Source organism: Thunnus thynnus, chromosome 13, assembly GCF_963924715.1.
Source record: "Thunnus thynnus chromosome 13, fThuThy2.1, whole genome shotgun sequence".
Lineage (NCBI taxonomy): Eukaryota > Metazoa > Chordata > Actinopteri > Scombriformes > Scombridae > Thunnus > Thunnus thynnus.
In genome coordinates this window covers 32,069,229-32,093,965 of record NC_089529.1, presented here as the reverse complement: position 1 = coordinate 32,093,965, position 24,737 = coordinate 32,069,229, and the positions used below count along the sequence as shown (strand labels likewise).

The 24,737-nt window shown below is 40.9% G+C and overlaps 2 protein-coding genes across 6 annotated transcripts; one reads left to right on the top strand and one right to left on the bottom strand.

Annotated features, from left to right (window-relative positions):
• Positions 1 to 5: 5 nt before the first annotated feature.
• On the bottom strand, positions 6 to 9,581 carry ttc1 (tetratricopeptide repeat domain 1). 3 transcript variants are annotated; one of them, XM_067609097.1, is made up of 9 exons: positions 9,323 to 9,581; positions 7,085 to 7,232; positions 6,502 to 7,042; positions 6,122 to 6,182; positions 4,838 to 4,950; positions 2,313 to 2,349; positions 2,077 to 2,225; positions 327 to 381; positions 6 to 219 (listed from the first exon to the last, which is right to left on the bottom strand). In XM_067609097.1, the coding sequence occupies exons 2-9, from the start codon at positions 7,222 to 7,224 to the stop codon at positions 83 to 85; spliced, it is 1,233 nt and encodes a 410-aa protein (XP_067465198.1). In that variant the 5' UTR covers positions 7,225 to 7,232; positions 9,323 to 9,581; the 3' UTR covers positions 6 to 82. The 3 variants fall into 3 exon arrangements, with proteins under 3 accessions (XP_067465198.1, XP_067465199.1, XP_067465197.1); XM_067609098.1 differs by having other exon boundaries at positions 6,502 to 7,015; XM_067609096.1 differs by having other exon boundaries at positions 6,502 to 7,232.
• A 3,433-nt stretch (positions 9,582 to 13,014) lies between these two features.
• On the top strand, positions 13,015 to 23,709 carry LOC137196230 (uncharacterized). 3 transcript variants are annotated; one of them, XM_067609094.1, is made up of 6 exons: positions 13,103 to 14,252; positions 16,464 to 16,596; positions 16,988 to 17,284; positions 21,971 to 22,135; positions 23,336 to 23,413; positions 23,494 to 23,709. In XM_067609094.1, exons 2-6 carry the CDS (start codon positions 16,518 to 16,520, stop codon positions 23,571 to 23,573), a joined length of 699 nt encoding a protein of 232 aa, XP_067465195.1. In that variant the 5' UTR covers positions 13,103 to 14,252; positions 16,464 to 16,517; the 3' UTR covers positions 23,574 to 23,709. The 3 variants fall into 3 exon arrangements, 2 of the variants coding, with proteins under 2 accessions (XP_067465195.1, XP_067465194.1); XM_067609093.1 differs by lacking the exon at positions 13,103 to 14,252 and adding an exon at positions 14,270 to 15,446; XR_010931233.1 differs by lacking the exons at positions 21,971 to 22,135; positions 23,336 to 23,413; positions 23,494 to 23,709 and having other exon boundaries at positions 13,015 to 14,252; positions 16,988 to 17,127.
• The last annotated feature ends 1,028 nt before the right edge of the window (positions 23,710 to 24,737 follow it).

Sequence of the window (24,737 nt, the reverse complement as noted above, 5' to 3'; positions counted from 1 at the left end):
ACAGGAAACAAACTCAGCAGCTTTTTATTTGGTTGAACACACACACACACGCGCACACGTTGCAGTGATGTCATCGGTGATGTCATCTGTTGTTGTTGTTGGGGTTCTGGACGAAGTTGACGGAGTACGAACCCGTCTCGCTGTCCTGGTTCACCTGGAAGTTGTTGGTAGAAAGACCGAAAGGTCTCAGGATCATGTTCCCGAGGTCCTTCAGCTTACCTGCAGGGGTCAAAGGTCACAGAGGCACCATCAAGAACTAATCAATACATCTGATTAATTACACTTTGTAGTTAATGAGTCATGTTGTGTTCAGGTGCAGCTCGTACTCATCATTTCCTCCTTCAGCTTCTCATTTCTCTCCTGAATCTGCTGAGGCAGCCTCTGAGAGACAGACAGGTGGAGAGAGACAGGTGGAGAGAGACAGACAGGTAGAGAGAGACAGACAGGTGGCGAGAGACAGACAGGTGGAGAGAGACAGACAGGTGGAGAGAGACAGACAGGTGGAGAGAGAGACAGGTAGAGAGAGAGACAGGTGGAGATAGAGAGAGAGACAGGTGGAGATAGAGAGACAGGTAGAGAGAGAGAGACAGACAAGTAGAGATAGAGAGACAGGTGGAGATAGAGAGAGAGACAGGTGGAGATAGAGAGAGAGACAGGTGGAGAGAGACAGACAGGTAGAGAGAGACAGACAGGTGGAGAGAGACAGACAGGTGGAGAGAGAGACAGACAAATAGAGAGAGAGACAGGTAGAGAGAGAGACAGACAGGTGGAGAGAGAGAGACAGGTGGAGATAGAGAGAGAGACAGGTGGAGATAGAGAGAGAGACAGGTGGAGATAGAGAGACAGGTAGAGAGAGAGAGACAGACAAGTAGAGATAGAGAGACAGACAGGTGGAGATAGAGAGAGAGACAGGTGGAGATAGAGAGAGAGACAGGTGGAGATAGAGAGACAGGTGGAGAGAGACAGACAGGTAGAGAGAGACAGACAGGTGGAGAGAGACAGACAGGTCGAGAGAGACAGACAGGTGGAGAGAGAGACAGGTAGAGAGACAGACAGGTGGAGAGAGACAGACAGGTGGAGATAGAGAGAGACAGGTGGAGATAGAGAGAGAGACAGGTGGAGATAGAGAGAGAGACAGGTAGAGAGAGACAGACAGGTTAACAGCAGCTTATTCTTCCTAACCCTAAAACCCAAACAAGAGGAAACCAGAATAAGAAGACCAGAACATCAGCAGCTGCGTTTTCACCGTGGTGACTCTCAAACAATATAAACAGACTCATAAACCAGAAAAACTTAGAAGAATCAATAAACTCAAACAGTTTCTGGGACCAAAAATATTAATAATAATAATATTAATAACAATAATAATGATGATAATAATCTGGCCATTCAAGATGGAGACATACGGATAAAACACGCAACACACCCGAACGAGACCAAATACGAGAAACAATCATTAAGAACCAAAACCCAATCAATCACCAAATTACCGAAAACGAATTAGACCAAAAACTGAAAACCCTAAAATGTAGAGAAGCTTGTGGACCTGACGGCATCCTCAATGAGACTCTAAATCCAGATCAGCCGTTCTGAAACTTTTCAGTTTAGTACTCAAAGTTACTATTTTCCTGAGATACAGCCGAGTGAAGGACTAATCAGACCCATATTTAAAAGTGGGGACAAGACAGACCCTCAGAATTACCGTGGCATCTGCATAAATTCATGTCTGGGAAAAGTTTTATATATTTATATAATGAACTTCATTATAGAACATCATTTAGTAACTAAAAGCCAAACTGGATTCCTTTTTACATTGAACCGGCACATTGGCGCCTGATGAGTGATGAACCTGCTACACTGAGTGCTGGTCAGTGTCACCTGACCCCCGGGTCATGCACTACGTCGCTGAAGCCACGCCCCCTACAGTCCCCAGCGAGGCAGCTAGCAGAATTAGCATGTAGCTAATCTTTAACCAAGTTATCAATTTACAGTTAATTTTAAAAGAAACTTTAGCTTCCATTTGTCATATCTTCCCAGATATATATGTGTATTGATCCGGTATATAACCCATCTCACCATGCAGGCCCGCCTGGCGCTGGCGTGGTTCGGGTCTTGGTCCAGAACCTTCTTGTAGTCCTCCAGAGCCTCGTCCAGCTTGTCTGTCTGCTCATAAAGCTCCGCCCTCCTCAGCAGCGCCCGCACATAGTCCGGATTCAGCTCTATCGCTATGACAACCACACAGCCAATCAATCAATACGTGGAGTGATCAGTGACCTACTGATGAAAGGGTGTAGCATGATGTCATCACTCACCTCTGGAGCAGTCTGAGATCGCTTGATCCTTCAGATCCTGAGAGACAGACAGGCAGCGTTAGCATATGCCTAATCTGTGTGTTAGCATGTGGCTAACCTGTGTGTTAGCATGTGGCTAACCTGTGTCAGCATATCGCTAACCTGTGTCAGCATATGGCTAACCTGTGTGTTAGCATGTGGCTAACCTGTGTCAGCATATGGCTAACCCGTGTGTTCGCATGTGGCTAACCTGTGTGTTAGCATGTGACTAACCTGTGTCAGCATATGGCTAACCTGTGTCAGCATATGGCTAACCTGTGTGTTAGCATGTGGCTAACCTGTGTCAGCATATGGCTAACCTGTGTGTTAGCATGTGGCTAACCCGTGTTAGCATATGTCCAACCTGTGTGTTAGCATGTGGCTAACCCATATATAATTAATATATTTTAAATATATAGTATATAATTAAAATAGTAACAATATTTAGTATTTCATTAATATAATTATATATTCCTGCCTGTGACCATCAAACTCTCCATCTCCTCCCTCAGAGTGTCAGATATACTAGTTTATCTACTGGTTATACTAGTTTATCTACTGTTATACTAGTTTATCTACTGGTTATACTAGTTTATCTACTGTTATACTAGTTTATCTACTGTTATACTAGTTTATCTACTGGTTATACCAGTTTATCTACTGGTTATACCAGTTTATCTACTGTTATGCTAGTTTATCTACTGGTTATACTAGTTTATCTATTGGTTATACTAGTTTATCTATTGTTTATACTAGTTTATCTACTGTTATACTAGTTTATCTACTGGTTATACTAGTTTATCTATTGGTTATACTAGTTTATCTACTGGTTATACCAGTTTATCTACTGTTATGCTAGTTTATCTACTGGTTATACTAGTTTATCTATTGGTTATACTAGTTTATCTATTGGTTATACTAGTTTATCTACTGGTTATACTAGTTTCTCTACTGTTATACTAGTTTATATACTGGTTATACTAGTTTATATACTTATTATACTAGTTTATCTACTGGTTATACTTCTTTATATACTGGTTATACTAGTTTCTCTACTGTTATACTAGTTTATCTACTGTTATACTAGTTTATCTACTGGTTATACTAGTTTATCTACTGTTATACTAGTTTATCTACTGGTTATACCAGTTTATCTACTGTTATGCTAGTTTATCTACTGGTTATACTAGTTTATCTATTGGTTATACTAGTTTATCTATTGGTTATACTAGTTTATCTATTGGTTATACTAGTTTATCTACTGTTATACCAGTTTATCTACTGGTTATACCAGTTTATCTACTGTTATACTAGTTTATCTACTGGTTATACTAGTTTATCTACTGGTTATACTAGTTTATCTACTGTTATACTAGTTTATCTATTGGTTATACTAGTTTATCTACTGTTATACCAGTTTATCTACTGGTTATACCAGTTTATCTACTGTTATGCTAGTTTATCTACTGGTTATACTAGTTTATCTACTTGTTATACTAGTTTATCTACTGGTTATACTAGTTTATCTACTTGTTATACTAGTTTATCTACTGGTTATACCAGTTTATCTACTGTTATGCTAGTTTATCTACTGGTTATACTAGTTTATCTACTTGTTATACTAGTTTATCTACTGGTTATACTAGTTTATCTATTGGTTATACTAGTTTATCTACTGGTTATACCAGTTTATCTACTGTTATGCTAGTTTATCTACTGGTTATACTAGTTTATCTATTGGTTATACTAGTTTATCTATTGGTTATACTAGTTTATCTACTGGTTATACTAGTTTCTCTACTGTTATACTAGTTTATATACTGGTTATACTAGTTTATATACTTATTATACTAGTTTATCTACTGGTTATACTAGTTTATCTACTTGTTATACTAGTTTATCTACTGGTTATACCAGTTTATCTACTGTTATGCTAGTTTATCTACTGGTTATACTAGTTTATCTACTTGTTATACTAGTTTATCTACTGTTATACCAGTTTATCTACTGTTATACCAGTTTATCTACTGGTTATACTAGTTTATCTACTTGTTATACTAGTTTATCTATTGGTTATACTAGTTTATCTACTGGTTATACTAGTTTATCTATTGGTTATACTAGTTTATCTATTGGTTATACTAGTTTATCTACTGGTTATACTACTTTATATACTTGTTATACTAGTTTATCTACTGTTATACTAGTTTATCTACTGGTTATACTAGTTTATCTACTTTTATACTAGTTTATCTACTGGTTATACTAGTTTATCTACTGGTTATACTAGTTTATCTACTGTTATACTAGTTTATCTACTGGTTATACTAGTTTATCTACTGTTATACTAGTTTATCTACTGGTTATACTAGTTTATCTACTGGTTATACTAGTTTATCTACTGTTATACCAGTTTATCTACTGTTATACTAGTTTATCCACTGGTTATACTAGTTTATATGCTGATGATATTATTCTATATATTATTATATTTGTGATCGTGTTACCATGTGCAGTCTTGCAGCAGCTCTGTTGGAGAACAGCACGGCTCGCTCTCTGCTGAAACACACTGGACATAAAACCAGCGACTCCGTGTAGCTTCGCTCCGCCTCCAACCAGCCTGAAGAGAGGACAGATACTGGTTATACTGGTTTATATACTGTTTATACAGGTCTATATGGGGGGGCTCAAAAACATGTAATTAGTCTGAGGATGCAGAAACATTTAAAAACAGAAGTTATGATGTGTAAACTGCACTACTGACCAACAAAGATCAGGTTTCACTGAGCTGAGTTTCTAGTCTCTTCTAATACTCCACCAGGGCTGCCAGGCTTGCCATACACTGCTAGAAACACCGTTATATACTGGTTATACTGGTTTATATACTGGTTTTACATACTGTTATACTGATTATTCTATTTTATAAGTCAGTGGGTTTTACCTTCCATCTCATGTTATGCATTGTATGTGTTCTAGTTTCACTTGATTTTATTTAGGTTTGAACACAGAGACGGAGGTGTTTTTAACCACACGGCAGCACTGAGGGGGTATTTTCAGGGCAGCTTCGACACAGATCAGACCCACAGTGAGGTTAAAGCTGTGTGAAAATGTTCTGGGTTCAACTGAAAGAGGCTTATTTCAGTGAAACGAGACCAACGGCGAGTCTGTGTCTGTTGGGAAAGCTTCTGTTATGCTTATCAGAGACCCAGACGCTGATTTATAGATTGTATGTCTGAGTTTTCACTTATTAAATGTCAACTTACCACTGAAGTAAGCATCCTATGTTGCATTTTCACTTTATGTTTAGTGATATTATCAAGTTATTTTCCATCCGATGTACATTTACATGTTTTTATGTTCATTTTATCTTTGATGTGAAGCACTTTTATTGCTCCCTTCTTGTCTACTGATTTTTGCTTTTATCATATTTATTTTCTCTTCTCATTCAGACTATTTTTCTTATTTTCCACAAACGAATTGTTCTCACCAGATGACGCACAGAAGGGTTGATATCAAAGTAGAAAATTAAGATACAAAAATAAACTTCAATAAAACGTGTGGCCACAAACTAAAGAACAGCTGAGAGCTGATGAACCAGCTGATTCAATCACTAGTTGCTGCTTCAGTGTCGCTTCATGTTCTAACATCAACACAACTCCAGTAGTTCATAATGAATCTATTTCACATCATCATATTGCATTACATTTATGCATAATTACTCAAAATCAAACTTGGTAACAAAATCATGAGTTTGGCTGGTTATACTGGTTTATATACTGGTTTGTACTTACTTCCAGCTTTAAACTGACTGTTGCCTTTTTCCTTCAGTGTTAAACTCTGCTGCCGTCGACTCTGAAACACAAAACAGAAAATAAACTGGAGCTCAGAAACCTGCAAATGTGACCAAAACTCTGATTTACAGCATCAGACCTGACACCTGAACGCCTCTTTACAGAGCTAAAAGACAGGCTGAGAGCAAGAGTCCTGGTCTGAGGACGTCGCTCTGGTTTGTGAGGACATCGCTCTGGTTTGTGAGGACGTCGCTCTGGTTCTTAAGGACGTCGCTCTGGTTTGTGAGGACGTCGCTCTGGTTCTTAAGGACGTCGCTCTGGTTTTGAGGACGTCGCTTTGGTTCATGAGGTAAATACAGATAAACAGCTGAGAGTTTTACCTCTTTCTCCTCCTCTGTCAGCTCCTTCTCCACCTCCCTCAGGTATTCATCGTCAAACTCAACTCCCCGTTCGTCCTCCTTCTTCATCTCTGAATCTGAGTCCTCCAGCAGCCTGTCGCCTTGCTCTTCCTCCAGCAGCCTGTCGCCCTGCAGCCTGTCGCCCTGCTCCTCCTCCAGCAGCCTGTCGCCCTGCAGTCTGTCGCCCTGCTCTTCCTCCTGCAGCCTGTCGCCCTGCAGCCTGTCGCCCTGCTCCTCCTCCAGCAGCCTGTCGCCCTGCAGTCTGTCGCCCTGCTCTTCCTCCTGCAGCCTGTCGCCCTGCAGCCTGTCGCCCTGTTCCTCCTCTTTCAGCCTGTCGCCCTGCAGCCTGTCGCCCTGCTCCTCCTCCTGCAGCCTGTCGCCCTGCTCCTCCTCCTGCAGCCTGTCGCCCTGCTCCTCCTCTTTCAGCCTGTCGCCCTGCAGCCTTTCGCCCTGCTCCTCCTCCTGCAGCCTGTCGCCCTGCTCCTCCTCCTGCAGCCTGTCGCCCTGCTCCTCCTCTTTCAGCCTGTCGCCCTGCAGCCTTTCGCCCTGCTCCTCCTCCTGCAGCCTGTCGCCCTGCTCCTCCTCCTGTCGTCCTGTCTCACTCTCTGCGTCCTGTCTTCGGTCTGGAGGCTCCAGAGTCTCCTGGCAGTCGTAGAAGTCGTCCTCGTCGTCCTGCTCTCTGGGTTTCAAAGCTACTCGGCTCATGTTGAAGGCTGAAAACATAAAATCAATAACAGTGATCAGAAGCTGCTGCTGTCTTCTGTTTTCATCTTCAGGCTTCATCAAACTGCAGAGTCACTCAACTTTTATCATGTTTGTGCTGCAGCCGTTTAAATATTAATAAACCAGAACTTTAGTGTGTTACACACACACACACACACACACGCGCACGCACGCACGCACACACGCACACACACACACACACACACACCAGCTGCCATATTTACTTTTCTACTGTTTCAGATTCAATATTTATTGATAAAGTTTAAAATCACAACAAGTCATCAGATCCAGACTGAACTCTTTCATTGATCTGTTATGTTACATATTGATTAATGTCTGAATCTCATCAATAATCAGTATCGATACTGATTTCCTGACGATATATTGATCCTGTTGGAAATATTTTGGTTACAATAACAACATGAAAGAGATTTTTCAGAGAAATAATGCTGCAACTTGAAGGAATCATCAACCTGAATTATTGTTATTATTATTATTTCCTTTATTTTATTTGTTGGGATCATGTGCGGTTATTAAACATGAATGTTGTCATTCGATGCAGCAGAGTTAGCTTTTAGCTTTTAGCTTATCTGCAGTAGCTCACAATAAAAACACTTTACAGCTCAAAACACATAAACACAATAAACACAAAGGATGTAAAATAATACAGAATAAATATTACAAAGTTACACAACAGCTCATCACTCACAACCAGAACAGTTCATCAATATTTAACAATTAAAATCAAGAATATTTGTGTTCATCAGAACCATCAGTGTTTACAGAGCTGAGCTCAGCTGCAGCTCTTCATCATCATCATCATCATCATCAGCAGGACGATGAAGAGCTGCAGCTCATCATCATCATCATCAGCAGCAGCAGGACGATGCACTGAGACGCTGACGATGTTTTACTCATATAGACGATATTCTGGAGGATTTATAGAGTCCACAGAACGAATAAACAAATATCATCATCATCATCAGGACGATGAAGAGCTGCAGCTCATCATCATCACTATCAGCAGTCAGACTGCAGGACGCAGTGGTTCCTTTAATATTTCATATCTATACACTTAATGCTTCGGCTCTTTAGAGGTTTTCTGGTTGTTTCTCCAGCAGCATGTGATCAATAACACATCTGAGAAACAATCATAGCTGCATAAATATCAATCAATATAAATCAATATCTGCAGCGTTCAGACACACAGTTTCTCTAACGAGGTTCAAACTTCATGTTCACAGGAAAACACATTTATTAGAAGATCAATCTCTATGAATCAATATCTGATCATTTAAATGAAGAATCATTCCAATCAGAAGATTATCAATAACGTTGATCAGGTGTCATATTAACTCTTCACTTTTCCTGCTTATCTTTTATGATTTATTAAAAACTTTTACAAACAATAAAACTATTAAAAATGAAAAATGAAAATAAATAAACTGTAAAAATATAAAATATATCAAAAACAACAATAAACACAGGTAAAGAGGATCAATTAACAGATCTGGTCTTCAATTTAAATTAAAGGTTAATAAATTAATATAAAACATTAAATATTCAGGTCGTTTAACTGTCCCAGTGTGACGTCACAGCAGTGACGTCACAGCGCGCAGCAGCCTTTAATCAGCTTTTTATTATCATTATTTCTTCTTGTAGTTATTGTTTGAATGTGAGCTCGTGGAGCTGCTGTTTGCTAGTGTGCTGCTAATCAATAATACTTATTAATCATTATTATTATTATTATTATTATTATTATTGTTATTATTATGGGCTGGATGGGGGGGGGGGGGGGGGGTAGAAATGTCTCATAACTTTGCTGCTGTGACACAAATATTAATAAATATGTTGAGTTCATCAATAACCTGACACATTGATCTGATCAGCAGTTTAAACGCAGCTAACAAGCTGCTAACTGCTAAGCTAACAGCTAACAGCTAAGCTAACACGCAGCCGCGGACTGTAAGAATGTTGTCAGCCGCCTGTTACGTCACAGATGGGTGTGATGTCATCGGTCTGACGGTTGACCGGAGATTAACGTAATAAAAACGTTAAAACAACCGGTTTGGCTTCTTACCTGCTAACAGCGGTTAACCTGCCGAGGACTGACCACTTCCGGGACGATGACCCGCTTCTTCTTCTTCTTCTTCTTCTTCTGTTGTTACCGCTGACCCGGCTCCGCTCCGGGTCCGCTCCAGGTCCGGGTCTCTGTCAGAACCAGCTGCTGTTTGGACTTCAACACAATCAAAGTCAAACGTGTTTCCAGAGCTTTCACCGGCAGAGTCAGGCTTCTTCTGCTGCTGCTTCTTCTTCTTCTGGTGATATTTGCGGCAGTGACGCAGCGGCGGCGCCTCTACAGGTCATTTATAGAATCACACTGAATGAGTTGCGTTTTTTCTGTCCTTTATTTATTCAGTCATCATAAAGCAGACCTTTTAGATACTCACCAGTCCTTCCAGTGGTTCATTTCATTCTTAAACTGGTGGATACTGGGTTTCCTGTCAGACCAGTTGTATTTATGAATAGAAAAAGATTTAAAGTAAAGGCAGATCTTCATCGTAAAGAACACACACGAATCACAAAGATCGTTTCTATACTTTCATAGAAAGTGTTTTTTTTGGATAAATTACATCTATACTTTTAAAATACACGTCACTGACTTCACTGTTGTAAATATTTATTATAGTTTGTCCAGTTAATGTTTATAAAGTGTTTATTCCAACAGTGTTGAAGCTGCAGCGTATCATCAACTGATCACATTTGTTCCTTTATATTGATGCCATTTAATATTCATTTATAATTAACTGTAGTCTCTGATCAAAGATGTGGGCCGATAATTATACATCATTATTAATTAATGAAGGTTATTGGTCTCCAGTTATCAACCAATAACTGATCTTTACTGGGTTAAACTTTAACTTCCCTAAAAACGTACAATAAGACTCAGAAATATGATCTGTTGATAAATACCTGCAGATTTATTATCTTTCATATGACAAACGTTCACTGGTTCTGGATCTGACGACGCCTGACGAGCCTTTATGGTGTCGATTGTTTTCTTTCCTAGTTGACTTCAGTGTTTGTGTCTCGTCTCACCTGACTGAGCGTCACTCTTCATCATCATCATCACCATCATCACCATCATCATCATCATCACCATCATCACCATCATTGTCACCATCATCACCATCATCATCATCATCATCATCATCATCGTCATCATCATCACCATCATCACCATCATCGTCACCATCATCATCATCACCATCATCACCATCATCACCATCATCATCATCACCATCATCACCATCATCACCATCATCATCATCATCTTCATCATCATCACCATCATCATCATCACCACCATCATCATCATCATCGTCATCATCGTCAACTCTGCAGCTGCATGAGTCTGTTGGACCCGCCCCCTCAGCTGTCAATCACTCTGAGGAGGAAACACACACTTTCAGTGGTCACAGTGTGTGTGTCTGTGTGTGTGTGTGTGTGTGTGTGTGTGTGTGTGTGTGTGTGTGTGTGTGTAACACACTAAAGTTCTGGTTTATTAATATTTAAACGGCTGCAGCACAAACATGATAAAAGTTGAGTGACTCTGCAGTTTGATGAAGCCTGAAGATGAAAACAGACGACAGCAGCAGCTTCTGATCACTGTTATTGATTTTATGTTTTCAGCCTTCAACATGAGCCGAGTAGCTTTGAAACCCAGAGAGCAGGACGACGAGGAGGACTTCTACGACTGCCAGGAGACTCTGGAGCCTCCAGACCGAAGACAGGACGCAGAGAGTGAGACAGGACGACAGGAGGAGGAGCAGGGCGACAGGCTGCAGGAGGAGGAGCAGAGCAACGTCCTCACAAACCAGAGCGACGTCCTCATGAACCAGAGCGACGTCCTCACAAACCAGAGTGACGTCCTCATGAACCAGAGTGACATCCTCACAAACCAGAGAGACGTCCTCACAAACCAGAGCGACGTCCTAACAAACCAGAGTGACGTCCTCATGAACCAGAGCTACGTCCTAACAAACCAGAGTGACGTCCTCATGAACCAGAGTGACATCCTCACAAACCAGAGAGACGTCCTCACAAACCAGAGCGACGTCCTAACAAACCAGAGTGACGTCCTCATGAACCAGAGTGACGTCCTCACGAACCAGAGAGACGTCCTCACAAACCAGAGCGACGTCCTAACAAACCAGAGTGACATCCTCACAAACCAGAGAGACGTCCTCACAAACCAGAGAGACGTCCTCACAAACCAGAGCGACGTCCTCACAAACCAGAGAGACGTCCTCACAAACCAGAGCGACGTCCTCATGAACCAGAGTGACATCCTCACAAACCAGAGTGACGTCCTCACAAACCAGAGAGACGTCCTCACAAACCAGAGAGACGTCCTCACAAACCAGAGCGACGTCCTCATGAACCAGAGTGACATCCTCACAAACCAGAGTGACGTCCTCACAAACCAGAGAGACGTCCTCACAAACCAGAGTGACGTCCTCACAAACCAGAGTGACGTCCTCACAAACCAGAGTGACGTCCTCACAAACCAGAGCGACGTCCTCATGAACCAGAGCGACGTCCTCATAAACCAGAGTGACGTCCTAACAAACCAGAGCGACGTCCTAACAAACCAGAGTGACGTCCTCATGAACCAGAGTGACGTCCTCACAAACCAGAGCTACGTCCTCATGAACCAGAGTGACGTCCTCACAAACCAGAGCGACGTCCTAACAAACCAGAGTGACGTCCTCATGAACCAGAGTGACGTCCTCACAAACCAGAGAGACGTCCTCACAAACCAGAGCGACGTCCTCATGAACCAGAGTGACGTCCTCACAAACCAGAGTGACATCCTCACAAACCAGAGAGACGTCCTCACAAACCAGAGAGACGTCCTCACAAACCAGAGCGACGTCCTCATGAACCAGAGTGACGTCCTCACAAACCAGAGTGACGTCCTCACAAACCAGAGAGACGTCCTCACAAACCAGAGAGACGTCCTCACAAACCAGAGTGACGTCCTCACAAACCAGAGAGACGTCCTCACAAACCAGAGAGACGTCCTCACAAACCAGAGCGACGTCCTAACAAACCAGAGCAACATCCTCATGAACCAGAGTGACGTCCTCACAAACCAGAGCGACGTCCTAACAAACCAGAGTGACGTCCTCATGAACCAGAGTGACGTCCTCACAAACCAGAGAGACGTCCTCACAAACCAGAGCGACGTCCTCATGAACCAGAGTGACGTCCTCACAAACCAGAGTGACATCCTCACAAACCAGAGAGACGTCCTCACAAACCAGAGAGACGTCCTCACAAACCAGAGCGACGTCCTCATGAACCAGAGTGACATCCTCACAAACCAGAGTGACGTCCTCACAAACCAGAGAGACGTCCTCACAAACCAGAGAGACGTCCTCACAAACCAGAGCGACGTCCTCATGAACCAGAGTGACATCCTCACGAACCAGAGTGACGTCCTCACAAACCAGAGAGACGTCCTCACAAACCAGAGCGACGTCCTCACAAACCAGAGTGACGTCCTCACAAACCAGAGAGACGTCCTCACAAACAAGAGCGACGTCCTCACAAACCAGAGTGACGTCCTCACAAACCAGAGAGACGTCCTCACAAACCAGAGAGACGTCCTCATGAACCAGAGTGACATCCTCACAAACCAGAGCTACGTCCTCATGAACCAGAGAGACGTCCTCACAAACCAGAGCAACATCCTCATGAACCAGAGTGACGTCCTCACAAACCAGAGTGACGTCCTAACAAACCAGAGTGACGTCCTCATGAACCAGAGTGACGTCCTCACAAACCAGAGTGACGTCCTCACAAACCAGAGAGATGTCCTCATGAACCAGAGAGACGTCCTCACAAACCAGAGCGACGTCCTCACAAACCAGAGCGACGTCCTCATGAACCAGAGTGACGTCCTCACAAACCAGAGTGACATCCTCAAGAACCAGAGTGATGTCCTCACAAACCAGAGCGACGTCCTCACGAACCAGAGTGATGTCCTAACAAACCAGAGTGATGTCCTCACAAACCAGAGCGACGTCCTCACAAACCAGAGTGACGTCCTAACAAACCAGAGCGACGTCCTCACAAACCAGAGCGACGTCCTAACAAACCAGAGTGACGTCCTCACAAACCAGAGTGACGTCCTCAAGAACCAGAGAGACGTCCTCACAAACCAGAGTGACGTCCTCACAAACCAGAGTGACGTCCTCACAAACCAGAGAGACGTCCTCATGAACCAGAGTGACGTCCTCACAAACCAGAGTGACATCCTCAAGAACCAGAGTGACGTCCTCACAAACCAGAGAGACGTCCTCATGAACCAGAGTGACGTCCTCACAAACCAGAGAGACGTCCTCATGAACCAGAGTGACGTCCTCACAAACCAGAGTGACGTCCTCACAAACCAGAGTGACGTCCTCACAAACCAGAGAGACGTCCTCATGAACCAGAGTGACGTCCTCACGAACCAGAGTGACGTCCTCACAAACCAGAGTGACGTCCTCACAAACCAGAGAGACGTCCTCATGAACCAGAGTGACGTCCTAACAAACCAGAGTGACGTCCTAACAAACCAGAGTGATGTCCTAACAAACCAGAGCGACGTCCTCACAAACCAGAGCGACGTCCTCACAAACCAGAGTGATGTCCTCACAAACCAGAGCGACGTCCTCATGAACCAGTTACATCCTCACAAACCAGAGCGACGTCCTCATAAACCAGAGCGACGTCCTCAAGAACCAGAGCGACGTCCTCAGACCAGGACTCTTGCTCTCAGCTTGTCTTTTAGCTCTGTAAAGAGGCGTTCAGGTGTCAGGTCTGATGCTGTAAATCAGAGTTTTGGTCACATTTGCAGGTTTCTGAGCTCCAGTTTATTTTCTGTTTTGTGTTTCAGAGTCGACGGCAGCAGAGTTTAACACTGAAGGAAAAAGGCAACAGTCAGTTTAAAGCTGGAAGTAAGTACAAACCAGTATATAAACCAGTATAACCAGCCAAACTTATGATTTTGTTACCAAGTTTGATTTTGAGTAATTATGCATAAATGTAATGCAATATGATGATGTGAAATAGATTCATTATGAACTACTGGAGTTGTGTTGATGTTAGAACATGAAGCGACACTGAAGCAGCAACTAGTGATTGAATCAGCTGGTTCATCAGCTCTCAGCTGTTCTTTAGTTTGTGGCCACACGTTTTATTGAAGTTTATTTTTGTATCTTAATTTTCTACTTTGATATCAACCCTTCTGTGCGTCATCTGGTGAGAACAATTCGTTTGTGGAAAATAAGAAAAATAGTCTGAATGAGAAGAGAAAATAAATATGATAAAAGCAAAAATCAGTAGACAAGAAGGGAGCAATAAAAGTGCTTCACATCAAAGATAAAATGAACATAAAAACATGTAAATGTACATCGGATGGAAAATAACTTGATAATATCACTAAACATAAAGTGAAAATGCAACATAGGATGCTTACTTCAGTGGTAAGTTGACATTTAATAAGTGAAAACTCAGACATACAATCTATAAATCAGCGTCTGGGTCTCTGATAAGCATAACAGAAGCTTTCCCAACAGACACAGACTCGCCGTCGGTCTCGTTTCACTGAAATAAGCCTCTTTCAGTTGAACCCAGAACGTTTTCACACAGCTTTAACCTCACTGTGGGTCTGATCTGTGTCGAAGCTGCCCTGAAAATACCCCCTCAGTGCTGCCGTGTGGTTATATGGTTATTATTTATAATAACCGTATGATGTGTCGATACGTTACTGGAAACTGTGACGTGAACATCTGAATGATTGATAATCCTGCACCTTTACAACCATCTAATATCTAATGATCAATATTCTAAGTTTGTTTTATGACATATTGATACAGTGATTGATGTAAACATGTTGTAATGTGATTGTTGTGCAGCATCAGTGATCAGATGCTGGTGTGAATGACGCAGTTTAGTTTAAACTGGTTAAAAGTGTTTCCTGTCTGTGTTTCGGTCTCAGTTTGCTTCCCTGTGAAACATCGTGTGGTCTGATGGTCTCGTTTCCTTCTTCTTCTCTGTTTCATCGTGTTTGTTTCATTCAATTCCAGTTTGTTGTTTTTGTCTCCGGCTGAATCCGTGTTTATCCTGGTTATTGTTGCGTCAGCAGACAGGTAGGTGGTGTGAGGGATTTATTGTGTCTAAGTATGTGCCTAAACTTTAATAGACAGCTGACGGTCGTCTGTACAGAGACGCCTGGTCGTAGAATCGACTGTCACTCTGTCAGGAGGTCATGAACAGTTTGTTGATTGGTTCGGCTACGTGCTTTATTATTTTATTACCGTCTCTCTGTGTAATTCCTGCTAGGACATACTGTATGTAAGCTGAGACTGGTTGTCCGGCTGTACGAGTAGAGAAAGATTCATCACTCTGTGTTTTCATTCTTCAGACAACTTCAGATAAACACATTACTGCAGCTGCTGCAGGTCTTCTCTCTCTGTTTCTGTTTATTAGCAGCAGTAACCAGCGATCAGCAGCTTACACACAAACAGGAAGATAAACAACACATCACAGCAAAATAATAAACAACGATGTTTCAGAGGAAGAAACATCAGAATTAACGAGTTTGTGATGTGAATCTGATCTGAAACTGTAGATACTGATGTTAGATCAACAGATCATGAAACAGATTAAACTATAATTATTATATTGTTATTATTATGATTATTACTGTACTACTGCGTTAAAACCAAATGAAAACATCTACTAAACACCAATCAGCTGTGTGATCGATGAGTCTAAACTCCATCTATGGTCGTAGTCCTGCTTTTACAACCCTGACCCATTTCTAGATGACGTTGTGGGTTCATCTTTAATGTTTAAAACTGCGCACTGTCCCGATCAATAAATACAATCAAAGCAGGTCTGAGGTTCAGTTCATCTGTTCGTCTTATTATGTTTTTAGTCAACGATGCTGTTAAAGTGTTTTATATCAACATTTTAACTTTTATAAAGTGTCTTTGAGAACCATGAAAACTGCTCTATGAATACAATGTTTAATTATTATTATTATTATTATTATGTCCTGGTTAGATAATTCAGAATGGAAGATGGAGATTTATAAAGCAGCTGAGTTACAGAAACACACACACACACACTGTAACCACTGAAAGTGTGTGTTTCCTCCTCAGAGTGATTGACAGCTGAGGGGGCGGGGCCAACAGACTCATGCAGCTGCAGAGTTGATGATGACGATGATGACGATGATGATGATGATGATGATGATGATGGTGGTGATGATGATGAAGAGTGACGCTCAGACAGGTGAGACGAGACACAAACACTGAAGTCAGCTAGGACTCCCAGGATGCATTTCACTAACTATCATCCAATCACAGAGCTTTAAAGGTTATTAACCAGTTGACAGTCATTGTTGTTGTTCGCAGCAGCAGCTGAGCATCATGGGTAATGTAGTATTTACAGGCAGAACATCAACCTTCATGTTGTCATCACAACCTTCAATGAAATGCTTTATGGATCAGAAGATGAATTGATCAGTTAACTGAGAAAATGATCAGTGGATGGATGTTTATCAGAAACTCTCATTTCACTGCTCTTTTTACTTTCTTTGTTTCCATGGTAACAGTGAGGGAGGTCATGTGATGAGCTAGCTGATATGTGTGTATGTGTGTGTGTGTGTGACCTTTGACCCCAGCTGCCTCTGTAGAGGTGCTGCCAGTGTCTGCAGTCTGCGGGAAGGAGGTGGTGCTGACCTCTGACCTGCAGGGGGGACAGATAGAGGCCATAAGTCACGTCAACTGGAACCACAACAACGAGCGGCTGCTGAAGAAAAACAAAACCACATGTGACCACGGACGCTGCGACCTGCAGAAGGACGGCTCGCTGAGGTTCAACCACGTTCAGGCTGAAGACGCAGGAAACTACAGCGTTGAGGCGTTTGACAAGGGAGGGTACTGTCTGCTGAAGAAACGCTTCCTGCTCACTGTGGAAGGTCAGTAGTACACAATACTGTACTGTAGTACACACCACTGTACTGTAGTACACACTACTGTACTGTAGTACACACTACTGTACTGTAGTACACACTACTGTACATTAGTATGCACTACTGTACTGTAGTACACACTACTGTACTGTAGTACACACTACTGTACTGTAGTACACACTATTATACAGTAGTACACACCACTGTACTGTAGTACACACTACTGTACTGTAGTACACACTATTATACAGTAGTACACACCACTGTACTGTAGTACACACTACTGTACTGTAGTACACACTATGATACAGTAGTACACACTATTATACAGTAGTACACACCACTGTACTGTAGTACACACTACTGTACTGTAGTACACACTATTATACAATAGTACACACCACTGTACTGTAGTACACACTACTGTACTGTAGTACACACTATGATACAGTAGTACACACTATTATACAGTAGTACACACCACTGTACTGTAGTACACACTACTGTACTGTAGTACACACTATTATACAATAGTACACACCACTGTACTGTAGTACACACTACTGTACTGTAGTACACACTATTATACAGTAGTACACACTACTGTACTTTAGTACGCACTATTATATAGTAGTACACACTACTATACTGTAGTATGGACTACTGTATATTAGTACACACTATTATACAGTAGTACACACTACTGTACTTTAGTACGCACTATTATACAGTAGTACACACTACTATACTGTAGTATGCATTATTATACAGTAGTACACACTACTGTACTGTAGCACACACTACTGTACTGTAGTACACACTACTGTACATTAGTACACACTATTATACAGTAGTACACACTACTGTACTGTAGTACACACTACTGTACTTAAGTATGCACTATTATACAGTAGTACACTCTACTGTACTTTAGTATGCACTATTATACAGTAGTACACACTACTGTACTGTAGCACACACTACTGTACTGTAGTATGCACTACTGTACATTAGTATGCACTATTATACAGTAGTACACACTACTGTACTGTAGTACATACTACTGTACATTAGTACACACTATTATACAGTAGTACACACTACTGTACTTTAGTACACACTATTATACAGTAGTACACATTACTATACTGTAGTACACACTACTGTACTGTAGTATGCATTATTATACAGTAGTACACACTACTGTACTGTAGTACACACTACTGTACTTAAGTATGCACTATTATACAGCAGTACACACTACTGTACATTAGTATGCACTATTATACAGTAGTACACACTACTGTACTGTAGTACATACTACTGTACATTAGTACACACTATTATACAGTAGTACACACTACTGTACTGTAGTACGCACTACTGTACATTAGTACACACTATTATACAGTAGTACACACTACTGTACTGTAGTACGCACTACTGTACATTAGTACACACTATTATACAGTAGTACACACTACTGTACATTAGTACACACTATTATACAGTAGTACACACTACTGTACTGTAGTACGCACTACTGTACATTAGTACACACTATTATACAGTAGTACACACTACTGTACTGTAGTATCCACTACTGTACATTAGTACACACTATTATACAGTAGTACACACTACTGTACTTTAGTACACACTATTATACAGTAGTACACATTACTATACTGTAGTACACACTACTGTACTGTAGTATGCATTATTATACAGTAGTACACACTACTGTACTGTAGCACACACTACTGTACATTAGTACACACTATTATACAGTAGTACACACTACTGTACTGTAGTACACACTACTGTACTTAAGTATGCACTATTATACAGTAGTACACACTACTGTACTGTAGCACACACTACTGTACTGTAGTATGCACTACTGTACATTAGTATGCACTACTGTACATTAGTATGCACTATTATACAGTAGTACACACTACTGTACTGTAGTACATACTACTGTACATTAGTACACACTATTATACAGTAGTACACACTACTGTACTGTAGTACGCACTACTGTACATTAGTACACACTATTATACAGTAGTACACACTACTGTACATTAGTACACACTATTATACAGTAGTACACACTACTATACTGTAGTATGCACTACTGTACATTAGTATACACTATTATACAGTAGTACACACTACTGTACATTAGTACACACTATTATACAGTAGTACACACTACTATACTGTAGTACACACTACTGTACTGTTGTATGCACTACTGTACATTAGTACACACTATTATACAGTAGTACACACTACTGTAATTTAGTATGCACTATTATACAGTAGTACACACTACTGTACTGTAGTATGCACTACTGTACATTAGTACACACTATTACACAGTAGTACACACTACTGTACATTAGTACACACTACTATACTGTAGTATGCACTACTGTACATTAGTATACACTATTATACAGTAGTACACACTAGTGTACATTAGTACACACTATTATACAGTAGTACACACTACTATACTGTAGTACACACTACTGTACTGTAGTATGCACTACTGTACATTAGTACACACTATTATACAGTAGAACACACTAGTGTACTTTAGTACACACTATTATACAGTAGTACACACTACTGTACATCAGTACACACTACTGTACAGTAGTACACACCACTGTACATTAGTACGCACTATTATACAGTAGTACACACTACTGTATTTTAGTATGCACTATTATACATTAGTACACACTACTGTACATTAGTACACACTATTACACAGTAGTACACACTACTGTACATTAGTACACACTATTATACAGTAGTACACACTACTATACTGTAGTATGCACTACTGTACATTAGTACACACTATTATACAGTAGTACACAATACTGTACTTTAGTACGCACTATTATACAGTAGTACACACTACTGTACTTTAGTACACCCTATTATACAGTAGTACACACTACTGTACATTAGTACACAGTAATGTACGGTAGTACACACTAGTGTACTGTAGTGTGTACTACTGTGCATTAGTACTTACCATTATACGGTAGTACACACTACTGTACTGTAGTATGTACTACTGTACATTAGTACACACTATTATACAGTAGTACACACTACTGTACTTTAGTATGCACTATTATATAGTAGTACACACTAATGTACTGTAGTATGCACTACTGTACATTAGTACACACTATTACACAGTAGTACACACTACTGTACATTAGTACACACTATTATACAGTAGTACACACTACTGTACTGTAGTGTGTACTACTGTACATTAGTACACACTATTATACAGTAGTACACACTACTGTACTTTAGTATGCACTATTACACAGTAGTACACACTACTGTACATTAGTACACACTAATGTACGGTAGTACACACTACTGTACTTTAGTATGCACTATTATACAGTAGTACACACTAATGTACTGTAGTATGCACTATTACACAGTAGTACACACTACTGTACATTAGTACACACTAATGTACGGTAGTACACACTAGTGTATTGTAGTGTGTACTACTGTGCATTAGTACACACTATTATACAGTAGTACACACTACTGTACTTTAGTATGCACTATTATACAGTAGTACACACTAGTGTATTGTAGTGTGTACTACTGTGCATTAGTACTTACCATTATACAGTAGTACACACTACTGTACTGTAGTATGCACTACTGTACATTAGTACACACTATTATACAGTAGTACACACTACTGTACTTTAGTATGCACTATTATACAGTAGTACACACTACTGTACTTTAGTACACACTATTATACAGTAGTACACACTACTGTACATTAGTACACACTATTATACAGTAGTACACACTACTGTACATTAGTACACACTATTATACAGTAGTACACACTACTGTACTTTAGTATGCACTATTATACAGTAGTACACACTAATGTACTGTAGTATGCACTACTGTACATTAGTACACACTATTACACAGTAGTACACACTACTGTACATTAGTACACACTATTATACAGTAGTACACACTAGTGTACTGTGGTGTGTACTACTGTCCTTTAGTAGAAATAGTAAAAGTATTTGTTCTCCTGAGAGCTTTACAGGTTTCAGTGTTTGAGTTTTATTTATTATTTATATATATTTTATATTATTATTTATTCCAGCTGTTGTTTATAAACAGTTTATTTATTATTTATATATATTTTATATTATTATTTATTCCAGCTGTTGTTTATAAACAGTCAGCTGGTTCAGTCCGACATGTTTTTCACGTGAATGTTTGTATGAAAAACAAACAAAGAAAGTAAACATCAGTGTGACGTAACGCAGGAAGTATGAAAACCTCAGATGAGAATATATTTGCAACGTACTGCTGAATGTATCAATAACTGTCACTTCTGATAAATGATAATAATATTCTGACCGTCAGCAGCAGTCGTCCAGGTCAAAGGTCAAAGGTTAAAGGTCAAACTGAGTCCAACAGCTGCAGGATGTTTCCTGATCAGCAGGATGACATCATCTGTCTGAGTCAAAGACGTTACATCGACCTGTTTATGGAGTGACGGTGCTTCGATCAGCTGATCAGCTGATCCTGATCAGCCCGTCGATCAGCTGATCAGCAGCAGTGATGAATCTCTGAGTGTTTGCTGTGTGTCAGCAGATGTCAGCAGCAGCAGCAGCAGCAGCAGCGGCAGCAGCAGCAGCAGCAGCAGCAGCAGTTTGCTGTCGTCTGTGTCGGTTTGCTCCCTCCTGATGTTTCTGCTGCTGATCTTCATCACCGTCTTCATCCTGAGGAGGAGGAGGAGCCAGAGGATGAGGACTGCAGGTACAGCAGCCAATCAGAGACAGTCTGAGCTCTGACATGAGCAAGAGGTTCATCTATAATCTCTGCAGATTAATATTAATACAACATTATGAACTCAGTTCATTTCTATTTTTATTTATAAAGCATCAAATCCCAACAGACGTTATCTCAGGACTCTAGGTGGCGCCGTCTGGAGGGAAAGGAGGGAGACACAGAGAAGCATAATAATAACAAAAACAACAACAACAACAACAATAGATACATGACTAGCAACAACAAACAGCAGCAAGGCCAGAGCCTGCATCCCAGATGCAGAGGAGGAGGAGGAGAGAGGAGCCCAGTGCATCATGGGAAGTCCCCCAGCAGTCTAGGCCTATAGCAGCATAACTAAGGGCTGATCCAAGGCGAGCCTGGTCGGCCCTAACTATAAGCTTTATCAAAAAGGAAAGTTTGAAGCCTACTCTTAAACATAGAGAGGGTGTCTGCACCCCGGACCCAATCTGGAAGATGGTTCCACAGGAGAGGAGCCTGATAGCTGATAAATATAATTGGGTATCATCTGCATAACACTGAACATTTATGGAGTGTTTCCTAATAATATTACCTAAAGGAAGCATATACAAGGTGAATAGAATTGGTCCAAGTACAGAACCTTGTGGAACTCCGTGTCTAACTTTTGCCTTCATGGAGGATTCATCATTAACATGTACAAACTGAAATCGGTCTGATAAATAGGACTTAAACCAGCTTAATGCAGTTCCTTTAATGCCAATTAAATGTTCCAGTCTCTGCAAAAGGATTTGATGGTCAATTGTGTCGAATGCAGCACTGAGATCTAACAGGACAAGTATAGAGACAAATCCTTTGTCCGATGCAGTTAGGAGGTCATTAGTGACTTTCACCAGTGCTGTCTCTGTGCTATGATGCCTCTAAATCCTGACTGAAAATCCTCAAATAAACTATTGTTATGTAGAAAGTCACATAACTGATTAGAGACTGCTTTCTCAAGGATCTTAGAGAGAAATGGAAGGTTAGATATAGGTCTATAATTGGCTAAAACACCTGAATCAAGAATAGGCTTCTTAAGAAGAGGTTTAATTACAGCTACTTTAAAGGACTGTGGTACATAGCCTGTTACTAAAGACAGATTGATCATATCTAGTAAAGAAGTGCTCCCTAAGGGTAAGACTTCCATGTGATTAATCTGCTCTCCTGCTGCAGGACCCACGGAGGAAAATGTTTACATGACGATGCACAGTCACCATGGCAACAACAAGAAAGAGGAGGAGTGTGATTATGGTACACACACACACACACACACACACACACACACACACACACACACATGCTAACATGCTAACATGCTCTACTCTCCACAGTTCCCTGTGATCCTGCCGTTTCCAAGGAAACACCAATCACACAGCAGCCGTCAGTGGATGCAGAAGACATCTACGTGTGACGACCAATCAGAGCTCATCTTGTTGTCCGTGTGCTGCGTCTGTCTGAACACCGACTCACCTGCTCTGCATTTTTCAATCCTTCGTTTTTATAAAAATACAATAAACTTGGCACGTCGCCGCTGTAATCTCTTCAAATGTTTAGTTTCAGCCCAAACATTGATTGATGATTGATTGATTGATTGATAAATACCATGTTGTTCCTTCAGCTCTCAGTTATGTGATGTTTTAATGTTTTAAATGGGTAGATTTGATGCAGCAGCTTCTCTCATCACTCTGTTGGGCCTCAAACCGCGAGGTCACACAGAGAAGGCCTTCGTGTACCCGCTGAGGTCCGACCACGCGGTGCTCTTTCCTTTGTTTCCCCCGAGACAAAGCAACAGCGCCACAACGCTGCGTTCAGACAATCCCTCCCTCCCTGACCTTAATTTGATCCATAATAACAGTTCAACACATTTATATTTTACATCATTTATCCTCATTTACATTCAGTCACATGTGAGGCTGAAAATTCCTGAGCGTCGGGTTTGATATGAGTTACATCATTTCCATTTTCCCTGAAACATTTAGCCAAATACATATTTTCCAGTGTTCAAAAGACACTCTGATCATATTCTGGGTTATTAAATAATGAATTCACTATCAGAATATCAAACAATACAGATGCAAATAATCAATAAATAATATAAATGCATTCTGTGAGTAGAAATGGTTCCTGTGCCTCTGAGCAGGACACAGTATAAATGCAGAATGCAGGTTGTTATTTATGTTTGTTAAACAGGTAACAGCTGCAGAGAGGAAACAGCTGCTGCAGTGATAACTGTGAACATTTATTAGTATTAATCAGAAGTTTCTACAGCTGTTAAAACTGACTGACAGCTGATCAGCTGTGATCAGCTGTCGCCCTCATCAGAAACGGACGTCGCTTCATGTGACACTTCAGAGGAAAGGATGTCTCATGTCTCTAAAAACAAATGTTCTCGTTTCCTCTCTCCTCGCTTTGTTTCCTTGGTTGCATCTCAAGTCTCTTAAATTGCATCCACGTTTCCCTCACTTGCTTCTTTTCCTTGCATCTTAGTCCCTGTTTACACCTGGTATTAACATCCGTCTCAGGTGATCTGATCACAAGTGGACAGCTCCAAGTACGTCTGTTTACGCCTGGTATT

Excerpts from the sequence above, each read along its gene's own strand:
- ttc1 (XM_067609096.1), bottom strand. The coding sequence starts at position 7,224 with ATGAGCCGAGTAGCTTTGAAACCCAGAGAGCAGGACGACGAGGACGAC. Across the intron at positions 6,183-6,501 it reads TGACAGAGGAGGAGAAAGAG|AGTCGACGGCAGCAGAGTTT; the intron begins GTAAAACTCTCA and ends TTTGTGTTTCAG. Across the intron at positions 2,226-2,312 it reads GATCTCAGACTGCTCCAGAG|CGATAGAGCTGAATCCGGAC; the intron begins GTGAGTGATGAC and ends TGGTTGTCATAG.
- LOC137196230 (XM_067609094.1), top strand. The coding sequence starts at position 16,518 with ATGATGACGATGATGACGATGATGATGATGATGATGATGATGATGGTG. Across the intron at positions 16,597-16,987 it reads GAAGAGTGACGCTCAGACAG|CTGCCTCTGTAGAGGTGCTG; the intron begins GTGAGACGAGAC and ends CTTTGACCCCAG. Across the intron at positions 17,285-21,970 it reads CTTCCTGCTCACTGTGGAAG|ATGTCAGCAGCAGCAGCAGC; the intron begins GTCAGTAGTACA and ends GTGTGTCAGCAG.